The sequence below is a fragment of the Lolium perenne genome, chromosome 4 (assembly GCF_019359855.2).
Source record: "Lolium perenne isolate Kyuss_39 chromosome 4, Kyuss_2.0, whole genome shotgun sequence".
Classification (NCBI taxonomy): Eukaryota; Viridiplantae; Streptophyta; class Magnoliopsida; order Poales; family Poaceae; genus Lolium; species Lolium perenne.
In genome coordinates, this window is record NC_067247.2 from 13344229 (window position 1) to 13365801 (window position 21573).

The 21573-nt window shown below is 42.7% G+C and overlaps 1 protein-coding gene across 1 annotated transcript; it reads left to right on the plus strand.

The window, feature by feature from the left end:
- Positions 1-18305: 18305 nt before the first annotated feature.
- On the plus strand, positions 18306-21343 carry LOC127346570 (probable acyl-activating enzyme 16, chloroplastic). The gene is made up of 5 exons (XM_051372856.1): positions 18306-18443; positions 18749-18836; positions 19590-19754; positions 20704-20822; positions 20999-21343. The coding sequence occupies exons 1-5, from the start codon at positions 18387-18389 to the stop codon at positions 21341-21343; spliced, it is 774 nt and encodes a 257-aa protein (XP_051228816.1). The 5' UTR covers positions 18306-18386.
- The last annotated feature ends 230 nt before the right edge of the window (positions 21344-21573 follow it).

Consider the following 21573-nt stretch of genomic DNA (forward strand, 5'->3'; position numbering starts at 1 on the left):
AGTGCCGCGGTATCACATTATCACTACCTTTTACTTTTTATTGTCAAGTAGTGTCATATCATGAGTAGGGAAGTTATCATATAAGATGGGTTGCAGTTTGGAAGTATCTCTCCTTTAGTTGGTTATCTATGTATCCCTTGGTGTGAGTTATCGTTATGGAATATTAATGAGAAGTCTTATCATTTACATATTGCACATCTTATTTTAGTTTGCAATCTCTATTATATGATTTACCTTGTTGTTAGTATTGGTATCACTTTGGGGAGCATTGAATAAATCTATTTGGTTTTGGCAAACTTAGCATTGGTCAATAGCAACAACACTTTGAGGTTTAAGTAGAAAAGAGAAATACATGTAGTTATTTCATTGTCTTTCTTTCTTGTTAGCTCATAGCTTATTATTCTGAAGTTAAAATTGTTTGTGCTTACAAGGAAGATGCATGATTGTTTCTATCACATGTATATTTGTTTGTTTCCTTCAACTCTTATGCTTGCTAATTAGCCTTGCTAGCCAAAGACTTGTACTGAGAGGGAATACTTCTCGTGCGTCCAAACCTTAGCCCAAACCTATGTCATTTGTGTCCACCATACCTACCTACTACATGGTATTTTCTGCCATTCCAAGTAAATACTTCATGTGCTACCTTTAAACAATTCAAAACTTAGTATCTCTTATTTGTGTCAATGTTTTATAGCTCATGAGGAAGTATGTGGTGTTTTATCTTTCAATCTTGTTGGGCAACTTTAACCAATGGACTAGTGGCTTCATCCGCTTATCCAATAATTTTGCAAAAAGAGCTGGCAATGGGATTCCCAGTCCCAAACTAATTAAACTAATTAGACACTCCTCCATGGTATGTGATTGATGGACGGCACCCGAAGGATTCGGTTAGCCATGGCTTGTGTAAGCAAAGGTTGGGGGGAGTGTCATCATCATAATAAAACTAAAATAAAAAGGCACTCCTTTATGGTATGAGATTGTTGGCAGGCACCCGAGGATTCGGTTAGCCATGGTTTGTGAAAGAAAGGTTGGAAGGAGTGCCACACAAAATGCAAATAAAATGGGAGCCGCTCTTTGAAGGTTGTCTGGCAAGGGGGTTAGAGTACCCGCTACCAGTCGTTGACAACAACAAACACCTCTCAAAATGTTACTTTTATTATCTCTATATGATTTCAAAACTGAAAAAGCTCTAGCACATGATTTAATCACTGCCTCCCTCTGCGAAGGGCCTGTATTTTACTTTATGTTGAGTCAGTAAACCTATTTCCCTCCATCTCAAGCAAGCATTTGAGTAGTTGTGATCAAACCATTATATTGTGATCTGCTTCATCATGTCCCTTATTCTTCCTTGTTTAGTACAAGTTTTATCTGAATGAATATAGCTTTGCAAGTTATCAATGATCATGAGGAGACCATTATGATTGAGTATGCAAGTTGTGCCTTATAAACTTTAACATGAGAGCGCTTCTCAATAAGATAAGTATAATCTGTTAATTGTTCTCTGACCAAGAACGAAGTTTGCCATCACCAACTATGATTTCTTATGCACCTTTATTTGTGATTACCTTATACTTGTTTCAAGTTGAGTTATATGAGGAAGTTGTTTACTATAATGTCTTGTGTGAATGAATATGATGCTTCTTGTCTGTATTTTATTTATCGACTCTTCACTCCATAAACATGTGGTCCTGTTTACCGAGTTCAGTTTCGCTTGGGGACAAGCGAAGTCTAAGCTTGGGGGGAGTTGATACGTCCAATTTGCATCACTATTTTATATCATAATTTGCTGTTATTCATTGATATATTTCATATTGGGACACAATACTTATGTTATTTCATCTATTTTGCATGTTTCATCATTATTGGAGGATCAAGCACCGGAGCCAGGATTCTGCTGGAAAAAGCACCGTCAGAATGCAATATTTCGGAAGATCAACTGTGGAAGGAAATTATACCAAAAATCCTATTTTTCAAGATGACGAAGGAAGCCAGAAGGAGGAGCTGAGAGGGCCCAAGGTGGGGCCAGACCACAGGCCGGCGCGGCCCATGGCCTGGCCGCGCCACCTTGTGGTGTGGGGGCCCCACAGCCCCTTTCGCCTCCTTTTCTTCGCGAAACCCTTCGTCCCGAAGACCTAAGCCACAGAGGGTACCTCGCAAAGAGTTACAGCCGCCTCTGCGGGGCGGAGAACACCAGAGAGAAAAGAGCTCTCCGGCGGGCAGGAATCCGCCGGGGAAATTCCCTCCCGGAGGGGGAAATCGACGCCATCGTCACCGTCATCGAGCTGGACATCATCTCCATCACCATCATCATCATCTCCACCATCATCACCGCCGTCTCCACCGCTGGACACCGTCACCGCCGTAGCAATTTGGGTTTGATCTTGATTGTTTGATAGGGGAAACTCTCCCGGTATCGATTTCTACTTGTTGTTGATGCTATTGAGTGAAACCATTGAACCAAGTTTATGTTCAGATTGTTATTCATCATCATATCACCTCTGATCATGTTCCATATGATGTCTCGTGAGTAGTTCGTTTAGTTCTTGAGGACATGGGTGAAGTCTAACTGTTAGTAGTGAATTATGGTTGAGTAATATTCAATGGTATGATATTTAAGTTGTGGTGTTATTCTTCTAGTGGTGTCATGTGAACGTCGACTACATGACACTTCACCTTTATGGGCCTAGGGGAATGCATCTTGTACTCGTTTGCCAGTTGCGGGGTTGCCGGAGTGACAGAAACCTAAACCCCCGTTGGTATATCGATGCAGGAGGGATAGCAGGATCTCAGAGTTTAAGGCTGTGGTTAGATTTATTCTTAATTACTTTCTTGTAGTTGCGGATGCTTGCAAGGGGTATAATCACAAGTATGTATTAGTCCTAGGAAGGGCGGTACATTAGCATAGGTTCACCCACACAACACTTATCATAACAATGAAGATTATTTAGCCGTATGTAGCGAAAGCACTAGACTAAAATCCCGTGTGTCCTCGAGAACGTTTGGTCATTATAAGTAAACAAACCGGCTTATCCTTTGCGCTAAAAAGGATTGGGCCACTCGCTGCAATTGTTACTCTCGCACTTTACTTACTCGTACTTTATTCAACTGTTACATCAAAACCCCCTGAATACTTGTTTGAGAGCATTTACAGGGAATCCTTCATCGAAACTGCTTGTCAACACCTTCTGCTCCTCGTTGGGATCGACATTCTTACTTATCGAAAATACTACGATACACCCCCTATACTTGTGGGTCATCACCCCCTCCCCCAAAATTTGGTTGGAAATTCTAGGGACGCTAAAACAGGTGACCTCGCCGGCACGGCACCGCTGGAAAAAGTATTCCGGCGAGCCACCGACATCGTGGCGGAAAGAGTCCTCCCTGCCGTAGACCCGATATACATGCTTCATTGCCTGAATCTGGAGGGCCAGGATGGTCTGGTTTGCTGCTCTCTTACTTTCTTGGAGCCGTGGGGGCGGGGGGGGGGGGGGGGGGGCGAACGTTGTGGTGCGGTGAGTATACCCATTGCCATGCTTCTCTCCCTTCTCTCAAAGCCCAACAACCAGGCCAGATGTAAAGGTTAGCTGAGATAAGGCCAACACGGTCTGAGCGCCAGAGGTTGCGTGGTGCGGCGAGTATACCCCTTGCCCTACTTCTCTCCCTTGTCTCAAAGCCCAACAACCATGCCAGATGTAAAGGTTAGCCGAGATAAGGCCACACGAGGCCCAAGTAGGGACTAAAACGAGTCCTGTTCGGGTGAAAAAAACACAATAAATAGCGGCACTAGTAGCTTGGCGATTCAGCTCAGAAAACTGTTTCAGGCAGATTTCAAGAAGCAAATTAACTCTAGTGCAGGCTTGAAAAATCAAAAATAATGTTAAACTTTTAAGAAATCTGAAAACAAATCTAGGTGTACAATAGTGAACAGTACAAACTCTTACAGTTTTGAAATCTGTCAAATTTTATCATTTTTATGCAGCCTCGAATACCATACATGCACATACGGTTATATAGAAATATCAGTTGTCTAACAGGCATTGTTGCAGTCCTTGTTAACCTTTGTTGTTAGTACACTTGGGTTTCTACACCACCAATAAAAGAATACCAACATCATTTTCTTGTTGCTGCATAAAGAAACCATGTGATGGTCGTGAATGACATTTTGAGGAGAGTACATTGGATGGATAGTTAGATATTAATCGGGTGATGTTTGGTGTTGATTAACGTTCCATATGCTTCCAATGATAAAGGCAAAGTGCGTTGACTGGCGACGTACCATCACCAACTCAAATATAATAAAATTTTAATCTAAATATTAGTAGCTAATATTTGTTTCATTTTCGGATTGTCTTAAACATACAATAGTATAATTATGAGGTTCTTAGATTGTCTAAGCCGTAGAGGCTACAGGTGTGTTCTCTCATGACTGAGGACCGGCCGCTGTACATTCGAGCCAAGTACTGATATTGAAGCAGATTCTACTCACAAGCTATAAATTGCTACATATACCAATCAGCATGAAGGGAGGCACCAGCATAATTCTAACATTTTTTCATTCATCTAGACCTGGGCGGTGCTGACTACATACCTAGACTCGACGACCTGGTCGGGGGTGATTGTTGCTTCTGTTCGAGGGTGTTTGCTAGCAGCAGCTGCTTGGGTGCGGCGGCGGGATATGGAGGCTGCTGCATCAACGTTCTTGCTTGCGTGGACGGTATAGGAGCACCATCTTGAGATTTGTTAATTCGGGGTAAGGAAAGATTGATTGTGATTGATTTTTTTGCAGTTATGGTTGCTTAAGGAAAGATCAATCGTGAATTCATGATTCATTTTCTCGTACCACTATGCAGTCGTGATTAATACTACTGCTCATAGTGAGAGTAACATAGCTAGTAACATTACACATCTCAAGGCATTTTAGTGACATGGCATGTTAATAAATGAAGAAAGAGAATAAGGTGGTAACTAGCTATGTTACCATAACATCACACACCTCAAGGCAAGATGAGTCTACAACATAATAAATGATACAATGCATGACACTACATATAAGTTACTACCCACTATGAAGGTAGTAACCTAGACTAGTAACATGACATATGTTACTAGTCTAAGTTACTCCCCACTATGACCAGCCTAACAACGGTAAGGAGTAGGGCTGGCAATGGGGCCCGTTTCGAGCAAACCCGTGAGGAATTCTGGGATGGGTATGTGGTTTTCCTATGCCGGTGGTTGGATGGGCTGATGCATCCCTGCCCGCCCAAGTTCGAATCTTTGGCGTTGTGCACACAATCATTTCTAGTAAAAACACAACGCTTTGGGTTTCTTCCCCTTAAGGCCTTGTTTGGTACTAGTGTTTTAGTGGGGATTAGTGGGGATAATACTCTAGAGTATTGGGTGAATCTCTGCTGTCATCCAATCCCCACAAAACCCCATCCCCAATCCACTAGGTAAGGGTAGAGTATTGGGATTGAAAAAATTACACTAAAATTTGGGGAAAAGTGGGGATAATTGGGGATTAAACTCGCTCATACTCTAACACCAAACATGTATTGGGGATAAGTGGAGATTTGAAATTTGGAGCGGATTATTCCCGCTAATCCCACTAAAACTCTAGTACCAAACAAGCCCGAAAGCCAAATCATTTTTATCTAAAATGGGGATAGGATTAAAATGTCTTCTCATCTCCGTTCCCTGCTATTCTCCGTTATACTTACATATACATATAACTTGGAATGATTTTATATGAAATATGTTGTAATATTGTGTTTAGTGTAGTACATATGCTACTGAAGATGGTCTAGTTGCCTGACATTAGACCATCTTCAGTTAAGCAGTGTTCGAAAGCACATAAGACATAATTTCATCAGCGTTCCATCAAAGATTGAAAGTAGATGTTCAATGTAGTAATCATGAATTCATGATCCATTTGGCCATGTGGACCATGTTGGCAATGCAAACTAGCATGCATTCTTTAAAAAAAAAGCAAAACTAAAATTGTTTCCCAAAGATAATGAGTAGTCGCCACGTCGACCCAACTCTGCAAAACCCTATCCGCGTCAGCTACCATTGCAAGTATGGAAGGGGCACCAAAATCAAGGCTGATATACGCGTTCCTTGTGCAAATCGCGGTTTCCATTTATATATATGCCTTTCCTTGTGGGCTGTCAATCCAAATCCCATATCCCATCTTCGTCGGTGGTGCCATCTGGGGAGACAGGACACGGCCGGCCGGAAGAGATATACGAGTGTCTGTCTCAGCATGGGGAACAGGAAGGTGGAGCGGAATGTCGTGAAGGAGGAAGGTAAAGCCGCGCCACCAGACGCCGACGAGGTCAGTACCTACCTAGTAGTACGCCATTTTCCTTCCCGTCATGCTCCGAGAAATCTCTCCGTCGCCCGCTGCGCGCGTTAGCAAGTTTATACATCGGCATCCGATTGACCTAGCTAGGTGGTGATTGTCTGCAGGATCGCCGCGTTTTACAGGAGAAGCTCTTGTGCACCAGGCTGGAACTGCAGAAAACGCAGGCCTTGTGCGCCGACGCCGACGAGGCAATCTGCGGGCTTGCTGCGGCCGCGCGCAGGGTCACGCAGGAGAGGGACGAGGCGTACATGCAGCGGAACGCGCTGCTCGCGGAGCTCCAGGCGAAAAGACACGCCCAGATGATGATGGCGGCGCTCGCGTCTGGATCACCTGCTGCAACCGCTTTCGGCGCCTACAATGGCAACCTCGTCCCGGCACCTTTCGGCCGGGTGACCACGCAGGATTCCTTCGATCCGGACATCTTCCTGTCGGACGCGGTGGAGGGAGGTACTGTCGTTCCAGCCACGGGAAGCGGCATGGAGGGGAAGAAGAAAAGCTCTGGGGAGGTGGTCGAAGCTGACGACGACGACGCTTCCTAGATGAGCGTTCAGTTCTGTATCTTGTCTACGATATTCTGACGTACCTTTGGGGTGACCTCGTGTCTTGATGACTAGCACCATGTTTACCTCTGAATATTGAAAGTACCATTGTTGGTGTGCACAATGAGTAGGCTCTCTAGAGCAAAGGGCGAACCATGCATATATCAAAAAAAAGCAAAGGGCGGACCAAGTGCAGTTCATTTTTTCTGGAAAATAAATTACTTTGGAGAAAACTCAGTGATCAAATTTGTTTTCAGCATATATTAGGGGCTACAATCAGTAATGTACTACCAAAGAACAATTTATTGTTCTGAATAATTTGTTCATTATTGACACTTGCACTTTCTTTTGAAGTTATTTCCAAGCGTGCTACAAGTGATTTAATTTGTTTCCTCATTAGGATCAAGTGGTGGCGTGGTGCTTTGTCCAAATGTTAAAATATTTAAGTTCAAATACCAAAATTTATGCTTGATCGGTGTAAGCCTCCCTCTTGTAGGGTGAATACAATGTGCTAAATACACGATAGTGAATAGAAGTGAATTTGATGTGACATTTAGAACTCGCAAAAACAAATCGAGAGCTGTATACAGTATATTCTGGAAACCAGAAAAAGTATAGAGAGGAAGTGGTATACATTTCAACGACTGCTCAATGTGCTTATGTGCAGGTAATAGATTAATAAAATATGGCATGCCTTTATGTGAAGATGAATATATATGTCAGCGTGAACAGTTATATATATTCATTAAGGATCTTAATGAATATATATGATGACCCTGCATCGTCGACTATGTGATATGCCTTGGATATACTCGCATCAACTTGTATAAACCCACTAGATCGTACTGCTGCCATATATTTACCTTTTATAAGAAGCTGTAATCGGAGAAACATAGAAAACTAAATCAAGCATCACCCACCACACCGAACACCATCGCTAACATTTAGAGTAACATGTTCTCTTCTCTGATCCTTCAACAGTATATAGCACACACATATATCACATCCACACATTTCTACTAGCTAGCACATGTAGTCCAAAAGTCACTAGACAATAGATATAGGCTGAACAAGTGTTAGATGGTGTGCATGGAGACAAATGGATGGATTTTTCTCATGTAGGATGGCACACACAATTTGTTAGAATTGTAAGCATTGGGAAAGAGCTAGCAAACCCTATGTTTGGACATTGTAGCTCCCTGCATGCATGTATGCATGTGTGTGATTAATTAGTGAGACTTCTCCCGTTTGTCCAAAACGTTCATCTGGGTCTGAGCCCAATGAAGGAATTTGCATTATCCTATCATACACATCAACTTACCGGATGATATCTCGCGACTTCGCTGCAAAAACATGAGCATCTCAACACCTTGACTTTAGTGCTGAAGAACCACTGAGTAGCCCATAGCCTCGTAAAGCTAGCTGGTTATAAAGTAGTTCTTTTTTTAGAAATGTAATGAGGTGTCTAAAGTAATTTCCCAATTATGGATAAATGATCTTCCATTGTGGATATATAAATTGTGTTTTTGTCTACTGCAGAATAGGCCTCTAGTGACAGGCACAAAAGGCATGTTAGTGACAGACAAAGCGCCTGTCGCTAATGACTAGTCACTGGTATTAGGTTACTAGTGACCGGCATGTGCCTGTCACTAGTGTGTGCATACTAATGACAGGCAAAAGGGATGCCTGTCACTAGTTGAGATGGAAGGCCACTGCCCTGTGAGGTTTGTAGTGACAGACTCAAAATCCTGCCCGTCACTAGTTTGAATATCCAAAATAAAAAAATTCAGCAAATATCAACTCAAAGGCACCCAAATTCAGCAAATATCAGTCAAATCCAGCCACCCGCGTGAGATCCAAGGGTCAAACGACACGCCGACACCGCCGCCTCGTGCCCTCCATCGGTCCATCCCCACAACGCTACGCCGTACGCAGCCTCGACTCCTCCGTCGTTGTCTCTCTCCGTACCCTACCTAGGAGAGGAGCTCCTTTGTAGTCACGCCTGTAAGTATCTTGTGCATACCTACCTAGCTAGCTCCCGCGACTGACACTTCAGTAGAGAAGCCGTCCGTGCACTTGCTGTCGCGGTGTTCCTCGCCTTCTCCATTTACTGACGAAAACAACAAATATTATTTACATTTCCCCCATGTACTCTATCCAAGAAATTTTGTTGGACGGAGGAGACCATTCGTAGCCGTGCCTTAATCTGCCAGGTCGTTGTTATCCCCTCACATGGTCACACAACATTTATCGTTCGTACTGTATTTCTGTATGGTTTAAATTGGCTCATTTCGCCCATGGACTGAAATTATTCCAATAATTTTGCGTCAAGTTTCCAGAAACTATAGTGGATGGCCATGCTCCATCGACTATGTGATATTGCCTTGGATATACTCACATCAACTTCTACAAGGGCACCATATTATATTTATGATGTATATTTAATTTTTATACGAAACTACTATCCGAAAAACATAGAAAATTAAATCAAGCATCACCCACCACACCTAACACCATATTTAACATTGATAGTAGCATGTTCTCGCTTGTACGTCCGCTCCACTCCACGATACGTGTGTTGTCCAAACATCACTACACAATGGATATTGATTGAACAAGCGTTAGATGATTTGCACAGAGACAAATGGATGGATGTGCTGCATGTAGGATCGCATATTTTGTTAGAATTATAGGCACTGGGAAAGAGCTAGCAAGGGGTGGCCTTGGACATCGTAGGTGACTTCTTGCTTGCATGCATGCATGCATGTGTGTGATTGATTAGCGGAATTTCTCCTGGTCATCCGAAGGGTTCATTTGGGCCTGAGTCCAATGAAGCAATCCGGAATATCGTATCGTATACATGAACTTACGAAATGCTACCTCGGGACGTTGCTGCAAAAACATTAGTATCTCAACACCTTGGCTCTAGTCCTGAAGAGGAAGTGAGTAGACCACCCATATCCTTGTAAAGATAGCAGGTTATGGAGTAGTTTTTTTTTTTTGAAACGTAAATGAGGTGTATAAAGTAATTTCCCAATTGTGGATAAATGATCTCCCATTGTGGATATATAAAGTGTGTTTTTTATCTAGACCAGAGGTAGGCGAAGTTAACTGAAAGGCACCCAAATTCAGCAAATACTAGTCGGATACAGCCGTCCGCGTGAGATCCAAGGGTCGAACCACAAGCTGACACCGCCGCCTCGTGCCCTCCATCAGTCCGTCAGTCCCCACCTCCTCCGTCCCCTACCTATGTAGCCATAGCTAGATGCATGTGGTGACTTCATCAGAGTCTCTCGGAGGTAGCCATATGGGGTAGGGTATGAGTGTGTGCATTCAAGAGGCTGAATGTATGTACATATTTGTGAGCTTCTAATTCTGTTGTAAATGTTTTGCCGTATTTAATCTATGTTATATACTTTTCTTCTTGATGATTTTGGCCTCGTTGCCTTGCAACAACTTTAATAAAATTGGTTGTGTGTATCAGTTTGATGGAAACCCTAGATGTTTGAACTGCCTTTTCAAAATGCCCCACCTAAGATGTATCTCCTTCTAGAATTATCCTTTACACTGTCCTTCGGTCTTAGTAATCTTTATTTTGCTCCATTTACCGCCGAAAACAAAAAGAATTCTTTACATTTCCCTATGTACTCTATTCAAAAAAAAAATTGTTGGACGGAGGAGACCATCCACAGCCGTGCCTTAATCTGCCAGATCGTTGTTATCCCCTCACATGGTCACACAACCTTTACCATTCGTACTGTATCTCGGTATGGTTTAAATTAGCTCATTTCGTCCAGGGCCTGAAATTATTCCAATAATTTTGCGTCAAGTTTTCAGAAACAATAGTGGATGACCATGCACCATCGACTATGTGATATTGCGTTGGATATACTCACATCAACTTCTACAAGGGCACCATATTGTATTTATGATGTATATTTAATTTTTATACGAAACTACTATCCGAAAAACATAGAAAATTGAATCAATCATCACCCACCACACCTAACACCATCTTTAACATTGATAGTAGCATAGTAGCATGCTCTCGCTTTGATCCTTCAGCAGTATATAGCGCACATATCACATCCACACATTATATTAGTAAAAGTACGCTCGCTTCACTCCACGGTACGTGTGTTGTCCAAACATCACTACAGAATAGTTATTGATTGAACAAGTGTTAGATGATGTGCACAGAGACAAATGGATGGATGTGCTGCATGTAGGATCGCATATTTTGTTAGAATTGTAGGCACTGGAAAAGAGCTAGCAAGGGATGGCCTTGGACAGCGTAGGTGACTTCTTGCATGCATGCATGCATGTGATTGATTAGCGAAATTTATCATGGTCGCCCAAAGGGTTCATTTGGGCCTGAGTCCAATGGAGCAATCCGATATCGTATTGTATACATGAACTTACAAGATGCTGCCTCGGGACGTTGCTGCAAAAACATTAGTATCTCAACACCTTGGCTCTAGTCCCGAAGAGGAAGTGAGTAGACCACCCATAGCCTTGTAAAGATAGCAGGTTATGGAGTAGTTTTTTTTTCTAGAAATGTAAATGAGGTGTATAAAGTAATTTACTAATTGTGGATAAATGATCTCCCATTGTGGATATATAAAGTGTTTTTTTTGTCTAGACCAGAGGTAGGCGAAGTTAACTGAAAGGCACCCAAATTCAGCAAATACTAGTCGGATCCAGCCGCCCACATGATATCCAAGGGCCGAACCACAAGCCGACACCGCTGCCTCGTGCCCTCCATCAGTCCGTCCGTCCCCACCTCCTCCGTCGCCTACCTATGTAGCCATAGCTAGGCGCATGTGGTGACTTCTTCAGAGTCTCTCGGAGGTAGCCATATGGGGTAGGGTGTGAGTTCGTGCATTCAAAAGGCTGAATGTATGCACATATTTGTGAGCTTCTAATTCTGTTGTAAATGTTTTGCCATATTTAATCTATGTTATATACTTTTCTTCTTGATGATTTTGGCTTTGTTGCCTAACAACTTTAATAAAATTGGTTGTGTGTATCACTTTGATGGAAACCCCAGATGTTTGAACTGCCTTTTGAAAATGCTCCCACCTAAGATGTATCTCCTTCTAGAATTATCCTTAACATTGTCCTTCCGCCTTAGTTATCCAAGAAATTTTTGTTGGATGGAGGAGACCATCCTTCGTAGGCTTGCCTTAATCTGCCAGATTTTGGTTATCCTCTCACATGGTCACACAATCTTTACCATTTTGTATTGTATCTCGGTGTAGTTTCCTTTTCATCCAGCCATACAAAAAATTGGCTCATTTCGCCCATGGACTGAAATTACTCTAACCATTTTACTTCAAGTTTCCAAAAACTATTGTGGGTGCGCATGCACCATCGACTATGTGATGTTGCCTTGGATATACTCACATCAACTTGTACAAGGCCATCATATTATATTTATGACGTATATTTATTTTTTATACGAAACTACAATCCGATAAACATAGAAAAGTGAATCAAGCATCACCCACCACATCTAACACCATCTTTAACATTTATAGTAGCATGTTCTCGCTACGATCTTTCATCAGTATATAGAACCCACATATCACATTCACACCTATCTATTAGTATTTGTACGCCACTTCACTTCACTCCACGACATGTGTGTTGTCCAAACGTCACTACACAATAGATATAGCTTATAGGTTGAACAAGTGTTAGATAGTGTGCACAGAGACCAAAAGGTGTATTTGTTTCACGTAGGATGGCACACATAATTTGTTGGAATTGTAGGCATTGGGAAAGAGTTAGCAAGCTATACGGTCAGACATTGTAGCTGCTTGCATGCATGCTTGTATGTGTGTGTGTGATTGATTAGTTAAAGTTCTCCTAGTTGCCCAGACGGTTCATTTCTGCCTAGGCCTAATAAAGCCATCTGCATTATTCTATTATACACATCAACTTACCAAATGATAGTTCGGGACTTTGCTGCAAAAATATGAGTATGTCAATACCTTGGCTTTAGTCCTCAGGAATGATAGAGTAGTACTCGATGCCATAGCCTTGTAAAGCTAGCCGGTTTTGGAGTAGTCCTTTTTTTTAGAAAAAATGTAACGAGGTGTCTAAAGTAATTTCTCAATTGTGGATATATGATCTCCCATTGTGGATAATAAAGGGTGTTTTTGTCTAGACTAGATGTAGGCCAAGTCAACCAAATTCAGCAAATAGCAGTTGGATCCAGCCGCCCGCGTGAGATCCAAGGGTCAAACGACACGCCGACACCGCCGCCTCGTGCCCTCCGTCAGTCCGTCAGTCCCCTACCTAGGAGAGGAGTCTCTTGTGCCTACCTACCTAGCTCCCGCGGCTGACACTTCAGCAGTCCAGTCCAGTCCAGAGAGGCTGTCCGTGCGCTTGCTGTCGAGGTGTTCATCGCCTTCTCCGTCCCGTGCTCCAGCCAAATGGCGGCGCTCCGCTCGCTGCTCCCCATCCTCTTGCAACGCCCTGCCGCAGCCGCCCCGCCGCTCCGAAGCCGACCTTTGCTCCTTGCCTCCTGCGCCGGCCCCGCCGCACGCCCCACTTCGTGCCCCGGTGCTCCGGCGGCACCGCCCCTTCGCCCCCCTCCACGGTCAGTCCCTCGGTCCGTCGCCCCACCTCATTTCCTGCCCACGTCGTTGGATTTGTCGAGCCAGCTGCGAGCCGGTAGAATTATAGCGGATGTCCGTCCGTCCGGCGCGCTTGTCTGCAAATCGCTAGGCTTAGGCTGCCGCTAGCCTGGCATGAACTCGACGTTCTTGGTTTCAGAGTGGGATTTTTTTAAATAATACGAATATTTTATTTAAGTGCAGTAATAGCGCGCGTTTTCAAAAAATTTGAAAAGCGTGACCTGGTCGGACACTAGCTGACCGACCGGTCAGCAGCGGGCCGATCGGCCAGCAGCTGGCCGACTGCAGGCTGCGCAGACGGGGACAGGCCGACCAGCGTTTGTCGGCCACGAGCAGGCCGATCGGTCGATAGCAGGCCGACCGTGCATGGCCCCGCGCATCTCCTTTTCTTCGGCGCGGCGCGCAGACGCTCCCGGCCGCGCGATTCTCTTTCTTCTTCCTTCCTCTTTTCTTCTTTCTCTGGCTGTTCGTCGGCTGCACACGAGAAGAGCTCAAAAAACTTCGTTTTTCTCAGATCCTCACTGATTTAGCCAATAAAACTTCACCATTTTGCTGGTATTAGTTGAGGGAAGCCCGATCTACATATGGGTTAGAGTTTGGAGGAGTTTGGTGGTGCTGTTTAGCAGCAATGGTGATGAAGTGGTGGAGGTTGACGGTGGTGTAAGGGGCTGAGCTGCTGCTGTGTATTGGTGGTGGTGCTGAGCTGCTGCGTGCTGTTCATGCTGCTGCTGTTGGAGAGGCTGCTCAAGCTACAAGGGTAAACCCTAATCTTTGCATATTAGTGTTAACTGTGTAGGTTAATGTAGGCTGGTTTTAGTGTTAGTGTATTTATGTGAGCTGGTATTAGTAGTTGATGCGGACGAAAAAAAATTTAGGTGAGCAAAGATGACAGATGTAGTGAAGATAGTATTTTACTATGGTATGAGTAGTGTCCGATCAAATGAAATGGGAGTTGATCTGAGTGAGTTCAAATATGTAGAGATGAATATGACTGCTCCTAGAACATGGACAATTGAGCAGGTGAAGGATTGGTTGACAGAATGTTTCGGGCTTAATCCTGAAGTGCACACAGTGGGTGTGCATGCATTGTGGACTAAGTCGGTATCAAACATTTTGTGGTATTTGAGGCCTGTAGATGATACCTCTAAGTGGGTGAGCTGGTTAAAAGGATCTGAAAGGAGAGGAACTAACCCTGTGGCATTAGTTCTTCCGGTGGCGAAGGAGGTAGCGCCTCCTGAAGGCGGTTACAGTGGAGGAGGTGGTTACGAATCAGGCCAGAGCAGTCAAGCACCCGGCGGTGGCGGTGGTTACGAGCCTGAACAGAGCAGCCATGCGGAAGATGTTTATAGTGGCTAGGGTGATGGTTACACAGGAGAAGACGGTGAGGTTGATGGTGACGAAGAAAATGGATACATGCAGAATCAGATGGAAGAGGAAGATACAGAAGGTGAAACTGATGATGATGATTCCGATGAGTCTGATGATGGGGAGGAGGTGCCTATTCCTGGTAGATGGAATCACAACTTTTCGTCTGCAATGACAATCAATGATGGCCTTGATTCTAACTGGGAGTATCACCAGAACAATCTCGCCGTAGGGGCCATGTTTCCATCGAAGCGACATATGCAGGATGCAATAATTAAGTGGGCAATGGCGAGCCAGAGGGAGCTGAGAACAACCGTGTCATCTGGAAAATACCTGACGATGGAATGTGTGGACATCAATTGTCCCGGAAGGGTGCATGGGTATGTTCCTAAGTATGACACAACATGGTGTGTGAGCGACTTTGTGCCCCACAGTTGTGAGCTTGCAAGTATCCGCAATGATCATTGCAACCTGTCGTCTAATCTCATAGCCCGGCTGCTGTACACTGAAATAGTGGAAGGGCAAGCCATGAGAGTAAACGCCATACAGAAGAATGTTAAGAAGCATCATTTTTACACCATTTCTTATGGCAAGGCTTGGAGGGCTAAGCAGAGGGCGATGGAGATGAGGTTTGGTTCGTTTCAAGACGCATACGACGCTGTTGTTCGTTTGCTGTAGACGCTGCAGGCGAGGAATCCAGGCACATATGTGAACATCCAGGACTTGTTTTTGCCGGAGTCCCCATCTTACAGGGTTCTGCATAGAGTCTATTTCTCGTTCGGTGTGTATGCATCGAATCATTCAGACACTGTCGACCCGTGTTATGTGTCGACGGCACGTTTCTGACCGGTCAGTACAAGGGTCAAATCTTGACCGCCATTGGAATGGACGGAAACAATCAAATCGTGCCACTCGCTTTTGCTTTCGTGGAGAGTGAGAACACCGAAAGCTGGTTATGGTTTTTCAGGCAGTTGAAGATTTCAATTGTAAAGGACAAGCCGAATGTTTGCATCCTTCATAACAGGCATGCAGGTATACTGAAAGCTATTAAGACACTGAAAGAGCCTGGGCAAGAAACTCCATGGATTGACATTGAGAGCCGTTGGTGCATGCGCCACCTGGGGGCCAATTTTTACACACAATTCAGGAACACGAACCTTATGAATGTCTTCAAGAGGCTGTGCATCCAGAACCAGCAGTGGAAGTATAATTTTTCGCGTAGCAAACTGCAGGAGTTCACGAAGCAACAAGTTGTGCAGAGGAAAGCAGCTCGAGATGCAAACATAGCAACACATATGCAGGCCGTTGCAGAAGGAACAACAGCGGTAGAAGCACCAGTTTATGAGACACCCCAAGGTCTGTGCGACTTGCCCGGATTTGACTCGCCCGGAACAAGGAGAAGGCGGGGAAGGTAGATTAAAAACTTTGAGCAGTGGATAGAGCATGAGCCTACGGAGAGGTGGTCTTTGTTGCACGATACACATGGAGCTAGATACGGCGTCATGACAACCAACCTCGCAGAGTCGTATAACTTTGTGCTGAGAGGCAATTGAGCTTTGCCACTTACAGCTATAGTAGAGGGTATTTTCATGGGCACAGTTAAATATTACAGAGAGAGACGTGAGAAGGCTCGGATGCACATGGTGAACAAACCAGCCACTCCATATTGTTCGAAGATTATGGAGTACATGCATAAGAAGAAGGAGAAAGCTAAGCATCTCCCTGTTGTTCAAATTGGTAATGTGGAAAGAAGGTTCGAAGTACGCTTACCTACAGATAGGTTCGGGTGTGGGAATCCGCAGCGAACGCATGATGTGAAAATTGGCAATGAAGAATGGCCAACTTGCGAGTGCACATGCAACAAACCAAAATTGCTTCATCTTCCTTGCTCACATGTGTTAGCTGTTTGTGGTGTCCTGGGGATGTCGGAAATCTCGTTCGTCTCTCCGTATTATCTTAAGGAGGTCGTGCTCAACACCTGGACCGGTGAGCTGGAAGGATTTCGGTCAATGGGAAATTTCAACACTGTAAACCCTGGTGAAAGGCGATATATCCCAGATCCAACGCTACTGAGGACAGGCATCGGTAGACGGCCATCGCAGCGCATCCGGAATGATATGGATGAATCTGAAGCTGGAGGGCCAACGAGACAATGTTTTCTATGCAATCAATTTGGCCATTGGAACACTAATTGTACAACCTTCGGCACTGGCCCAGCAGGAAGGGGGCAGCGAGGCACAAGGGGACGTCGCGGGAGGGGAAGAAACTAGGCGGTGAGGCGCTACTTCGAAACTTATTTGCAATTTTATGTACTGAACAACGAATTTGTAATAAGTATGGAACTACTTTGCAATTTCAAATGTGAAACTATGTTACTGTAATTTATGTAGTGAACAATGAATTTGTAATAAGTATGGAACTACTTTGCAATTTTATTGTGGTCCTGTATGTTACTTAAATATATATTCGTATTATGTCATGTGAATTTTGCAAATATGTTTTGTTGTTTACAGAAATGGCAGCACTCGCCTTTTGGCGGTAGAGACGTAGAATTCAGCCTCAACAATTACTTAGAAAGGGAAAGCTTTCACTGGGTATCGGTTGGGGCCTTGGTGCCTTGCCATTGTCAGATTGTTGCCTCAGAGTGCTACTCATTGTTCGTCCAGGTGAGATAGATAGATAGAAGATGGACCCCTTTGACGTTTAATAAGAATTTTATTTTCTGAATGTGAATACATGTCAGTTGTTTGACAATAAAAATGTGAGAAGCCGCAACTACGTGACTGGAATAATGGTGGAGTCGCGGGAAATCTTTCAGTGTTGTGCTGCAAGCAGACAATAGTTTTACAAAGTAGAAACGCTTTATGGCAAGGAGCACCACGTTGATGTATTGAGCTTGCCTCCTTCGTGTAACTTGCTTTGCCTTTAACTCTCGTACATCTGCCTCGCAGCTAGAGAGCTAACCTCGCGGAAAGTGCTCGCCTTTTCTTGAGAGTGCTCTATTGCCCGGTTGAAGTGAATTGGCTGTGCATGAATGGAAAGCGGTTCCAGATATCTGGAGGACAGCAGCAGAAAAGTACTCTGACCGCGTAGCTTTGGTTGATCCTTATCACGACCCTCCTTCCGAATTGATCTTGAACTGATATATTGATCTAAGACAACTTCTCTGAAAATATGAGCACGAAGTAGACATCCTCTGTGCTATATTCTGTGTCTCCTGTTACTGAAGAACTACTTCGACAGCTTGTGCAGTAGACAGCAACTTACATATGCACTCCACTAGTGATAGTTTCAAATAAATACTTAAATAGAAAAGAGGTCTTTATGGGTTACTAGAGCAAGGGACTATCTGTACTCCAAACACATAATGCACTAGATAGTTTTATCCTTTTTATTGATATACATTCTTTATTCAGCTTGAACAGCAAATATTGGATTTTTCTCATGGTCTAAGGGCCGTTGGTGTTGCTCCTGATGAAAAGGTGGCTCTATTTGCTGACAACTCATGTCGGTGGCTTGTTGCTGATCAAGGTAATTTTTCCTTCTTAATTCAAGATTGTTAATTAGCATGTATTATGATGCACATGTATTACTTATGTGATCTTTTCGCCTTATCTATTAGCTCCTGAAGAGTTCAAATTGCCAAAATGCTATAGTTGCTATATTTTGGCTTGCAGATTATACATGAATGGTTCTGTTACATTCCTGTCAAACAGGATATGACGGAAACAACCAAATAGTAGTGGAGTTCCTCTAAGTGTCTTTCAAATACATCATCATCTATTTTCATCAGTAACAAACTAATCATGCAACTGACACATGCATATGCAATCCAGGAATCATGGCTACTGGTGCTATCAATGTTGTTAGAGGAACAAGGTCTTCAGATGAAGAACTGTTCCAAATATACAATCACTCAGAAAGGTGAGTTATCAACTCCTTTCCAGATGTGAGTGTGAAATTATTTTGCTTTTTAAATGGTTGCTTATACAATTAGGAGCTGATCCATACAATTCCAAAGCATGTGCAACATACTAAAGTTCCATCTACTTGTCTCTTTCTGCCGTTTTTGAACTGATGGAAGGCCCGCCTGGATTCATTTCCTGTCTATTTAAAGTTAAACAGCCATTTGGATATGCCTAATTAAATCCTTTCACTTGCTCTATTTGATGGAATGCTGAGGTGAAAATTGAGAAAGGTATTAACTGTTAAAGGGGCATGCAAATTGAGAAAGGTGTTAACTGTTAAAGGGTCTAGCTGTAAAGTAAGTGCTGGATGGACCACCTTTTAGATTAGCCTTGTGTTAGCCGCTAGCGTGTGAAAAAAGTACAACATCTCCATTGCAATTTTAATTTTTTGTTGGACCAAAATGTTTTTATTGTGCTATTGTTATTGTATGCACGGCTGGCCATGAACTTAATCTCTCGAAGCATATGCATGCTTGGTTACTGAAATATTTTTCCTTGAGCATAGCATGGTGTATTTATCATACATACTATAGGAATATGAATTGTTAGACGATGGCACTGTAATGTATCTTTACTTTATGCATGTGTGTGCTATTTAATACGAATTGCAGTATTTTACTTTCATGTTATGATATGACTTCATTGTTTTTTCCCCATCACAGTATTGCACTTGTTGTGGACAGTCCTCAATTCTTTAACCGGCTTGCAGAATCTTTCATTTCAAGGATTAATGCAAGATTTATTGTGCTACTTTGGGGTGATAAATCATCCCTAAATAGTAAAGCTGTGAAGGACATGCCAGTTTATGACTACAATGATATCACTGAACTTGGAAAAGAAAACCGTAATGCATTGCATCACTGTCCCGAGCAAGGTATCTTTTGCATGATATCATAATGTGGTATGAATCACCAGAAATATTTATCTGAGATTGTATGGAGGACTATTCTTCCAATCTGTTGGTACTTCACTTTCTCTGTATTTCTGGCATTGAATGGCAGATAACTTGCTAATTATTCCATCCTGTAAGGTGTCTTAGCATCCCAATACGACTGAACAGTTCATAGATTTACCCATTACTGTTGGTTTTGTAGTTGCTTGTTAATGGTTCGCCTAATCATTTAGTTATATCGATAGTTTGCTACTTAAGTTCTTCTTGGCCAACACTAAATTGGTTCTTTCTTGGGAGTGGCGTTTTGGCACCCGGGAGCATATGCTCCCGGTTTTTAAACTTCATTTTAAATGCATTTTAAAAATGTTGAAAATTTTGAACATAAAATTTAGTGGATACATCTCGAAATTATACACGTTCACAAACTCGTTCCACTGAAAGCCGACATTATGAGTGTCATTTGTAAAAAAGACAAATTTTTCTGTAAAAAAAGGTTGTGTGTGAGACGTTTTTTTTGTCTTTTTTCACACAAGTCACAAAAAATGTTGGTTTTTCATAAGACTTGATGTGCACACGTAAAATGTTGATACGTAAGCGAGAATTTTTTTTTCAAATTTTTTGATTATTTTAAAATGTTTTTCCGGTGCCAGGAGCAATGCTCCCATGTGCCAAATTGAATTTCCCTTCTTTCTAAGCTTAATATCTTTGATATCTATTGTTATAAAAAAACACTTACCTTTCGTTTCTTTCAAAAATATAATGACGACGTAAAACTCTTGTTCGGTACTCAAGTAGTCAACTTGCATCCAACGAAAATGTTGTTTTTTCCCAACATTGTTATCTCATGTTTAGTACTCAATCAGTCAACTTGCATCCAAGAAAAGGTTCCTTTTCAACTACGTATTATTTATTGAAACTTTTCTTCCCTTAGGTCATGATGGTGCCTTCGAAGCCATTACTCCAGAAGATGTTGCGACTCTAATATATACTGGTGGAACATGTGGTACACCAAAAGGCGTGATGCTTACCCACCGAAATCTCCTGCATCAGGTTAAACATCTAGCAACATTAAAATTTGGACAACGAGTCATAAGTAATAATATTATGCTTTGTGCAATAGCCTTTACTTTGTTTCCTTATGTGCCGGGATTCCTTTCTCAGCTGAAGTGATTTTGATGTGTTCTTCCTGTATCCACATAAAGCTTTACGTTATTAACGTTCTGCAGATAAATAACTTGTGGGACGTTGTTCCAGCAGTACCTGGTGACAGGTTTCTAAGCATGCTTCCACCGTGGCATGCGTATGAGCGTTCTACCGAGTACTTCATTTTTACTCATGGAATTCAACAAGTTTACACTACTGTGAAATACCTGAAGCTGTCATTTTGGCAACTTTTCATCAGAAAACACTTCATTCTAGTGAGTTTTGGCATGAAGAACCTACTGATGTGCTGGTCTCGGACGTGCACATACACACAATGTGTGTACGTTAGTACTACTCTAGAACCAATTACATTCAGCCCAATTTCTAATCATTTAGTGTATGCGTGTGTGCTAATTGGCCCAAGTTAATTCTAAGCCTAATAACTAATTTACTAAATGTATACGATGTGCCCCATCTAAGTTAATTAAATCAGAATACGTAACATACTTACATTATGCATCTATGTGTGCCTATTTTTACAGATTATATTAAAATACTTAACTAATAACTATAAATTGTTTTCTAATCTTAAAATGTCATGAAAATTATTCATGTAGCAAATAAATATTAACATTTTAAAATCAAGCTCACTACAATA

What these genes read in the sequence shown, in the direction of transcription:
- LOC127346570 (XM_051372856.1), top strand. Translation starts at nt 18,387, where the DNA reads ATGAAAAGGTGGCTCTATTTGCTGACAACTCATGTCGGTGGCTTGTTG. An exon ending in ATATACAATCACTCAGAAAG is followed by an intron (nt 18,837 to 19,589) that starts GTGAGTTATCAA and finishes ACCGGCTTGCAG; the next exon opens with AATCTTTCATTTCAAGGATT. An exon ending in ACCGAAATCTCCTGCATCAG is followed by an intron (nt 20,823 to 20,998) that starts GTTAAACATCTA and finishes AACGTTCTGCAG; the next exon opens with ATAAATAACTTGTGGGACGT.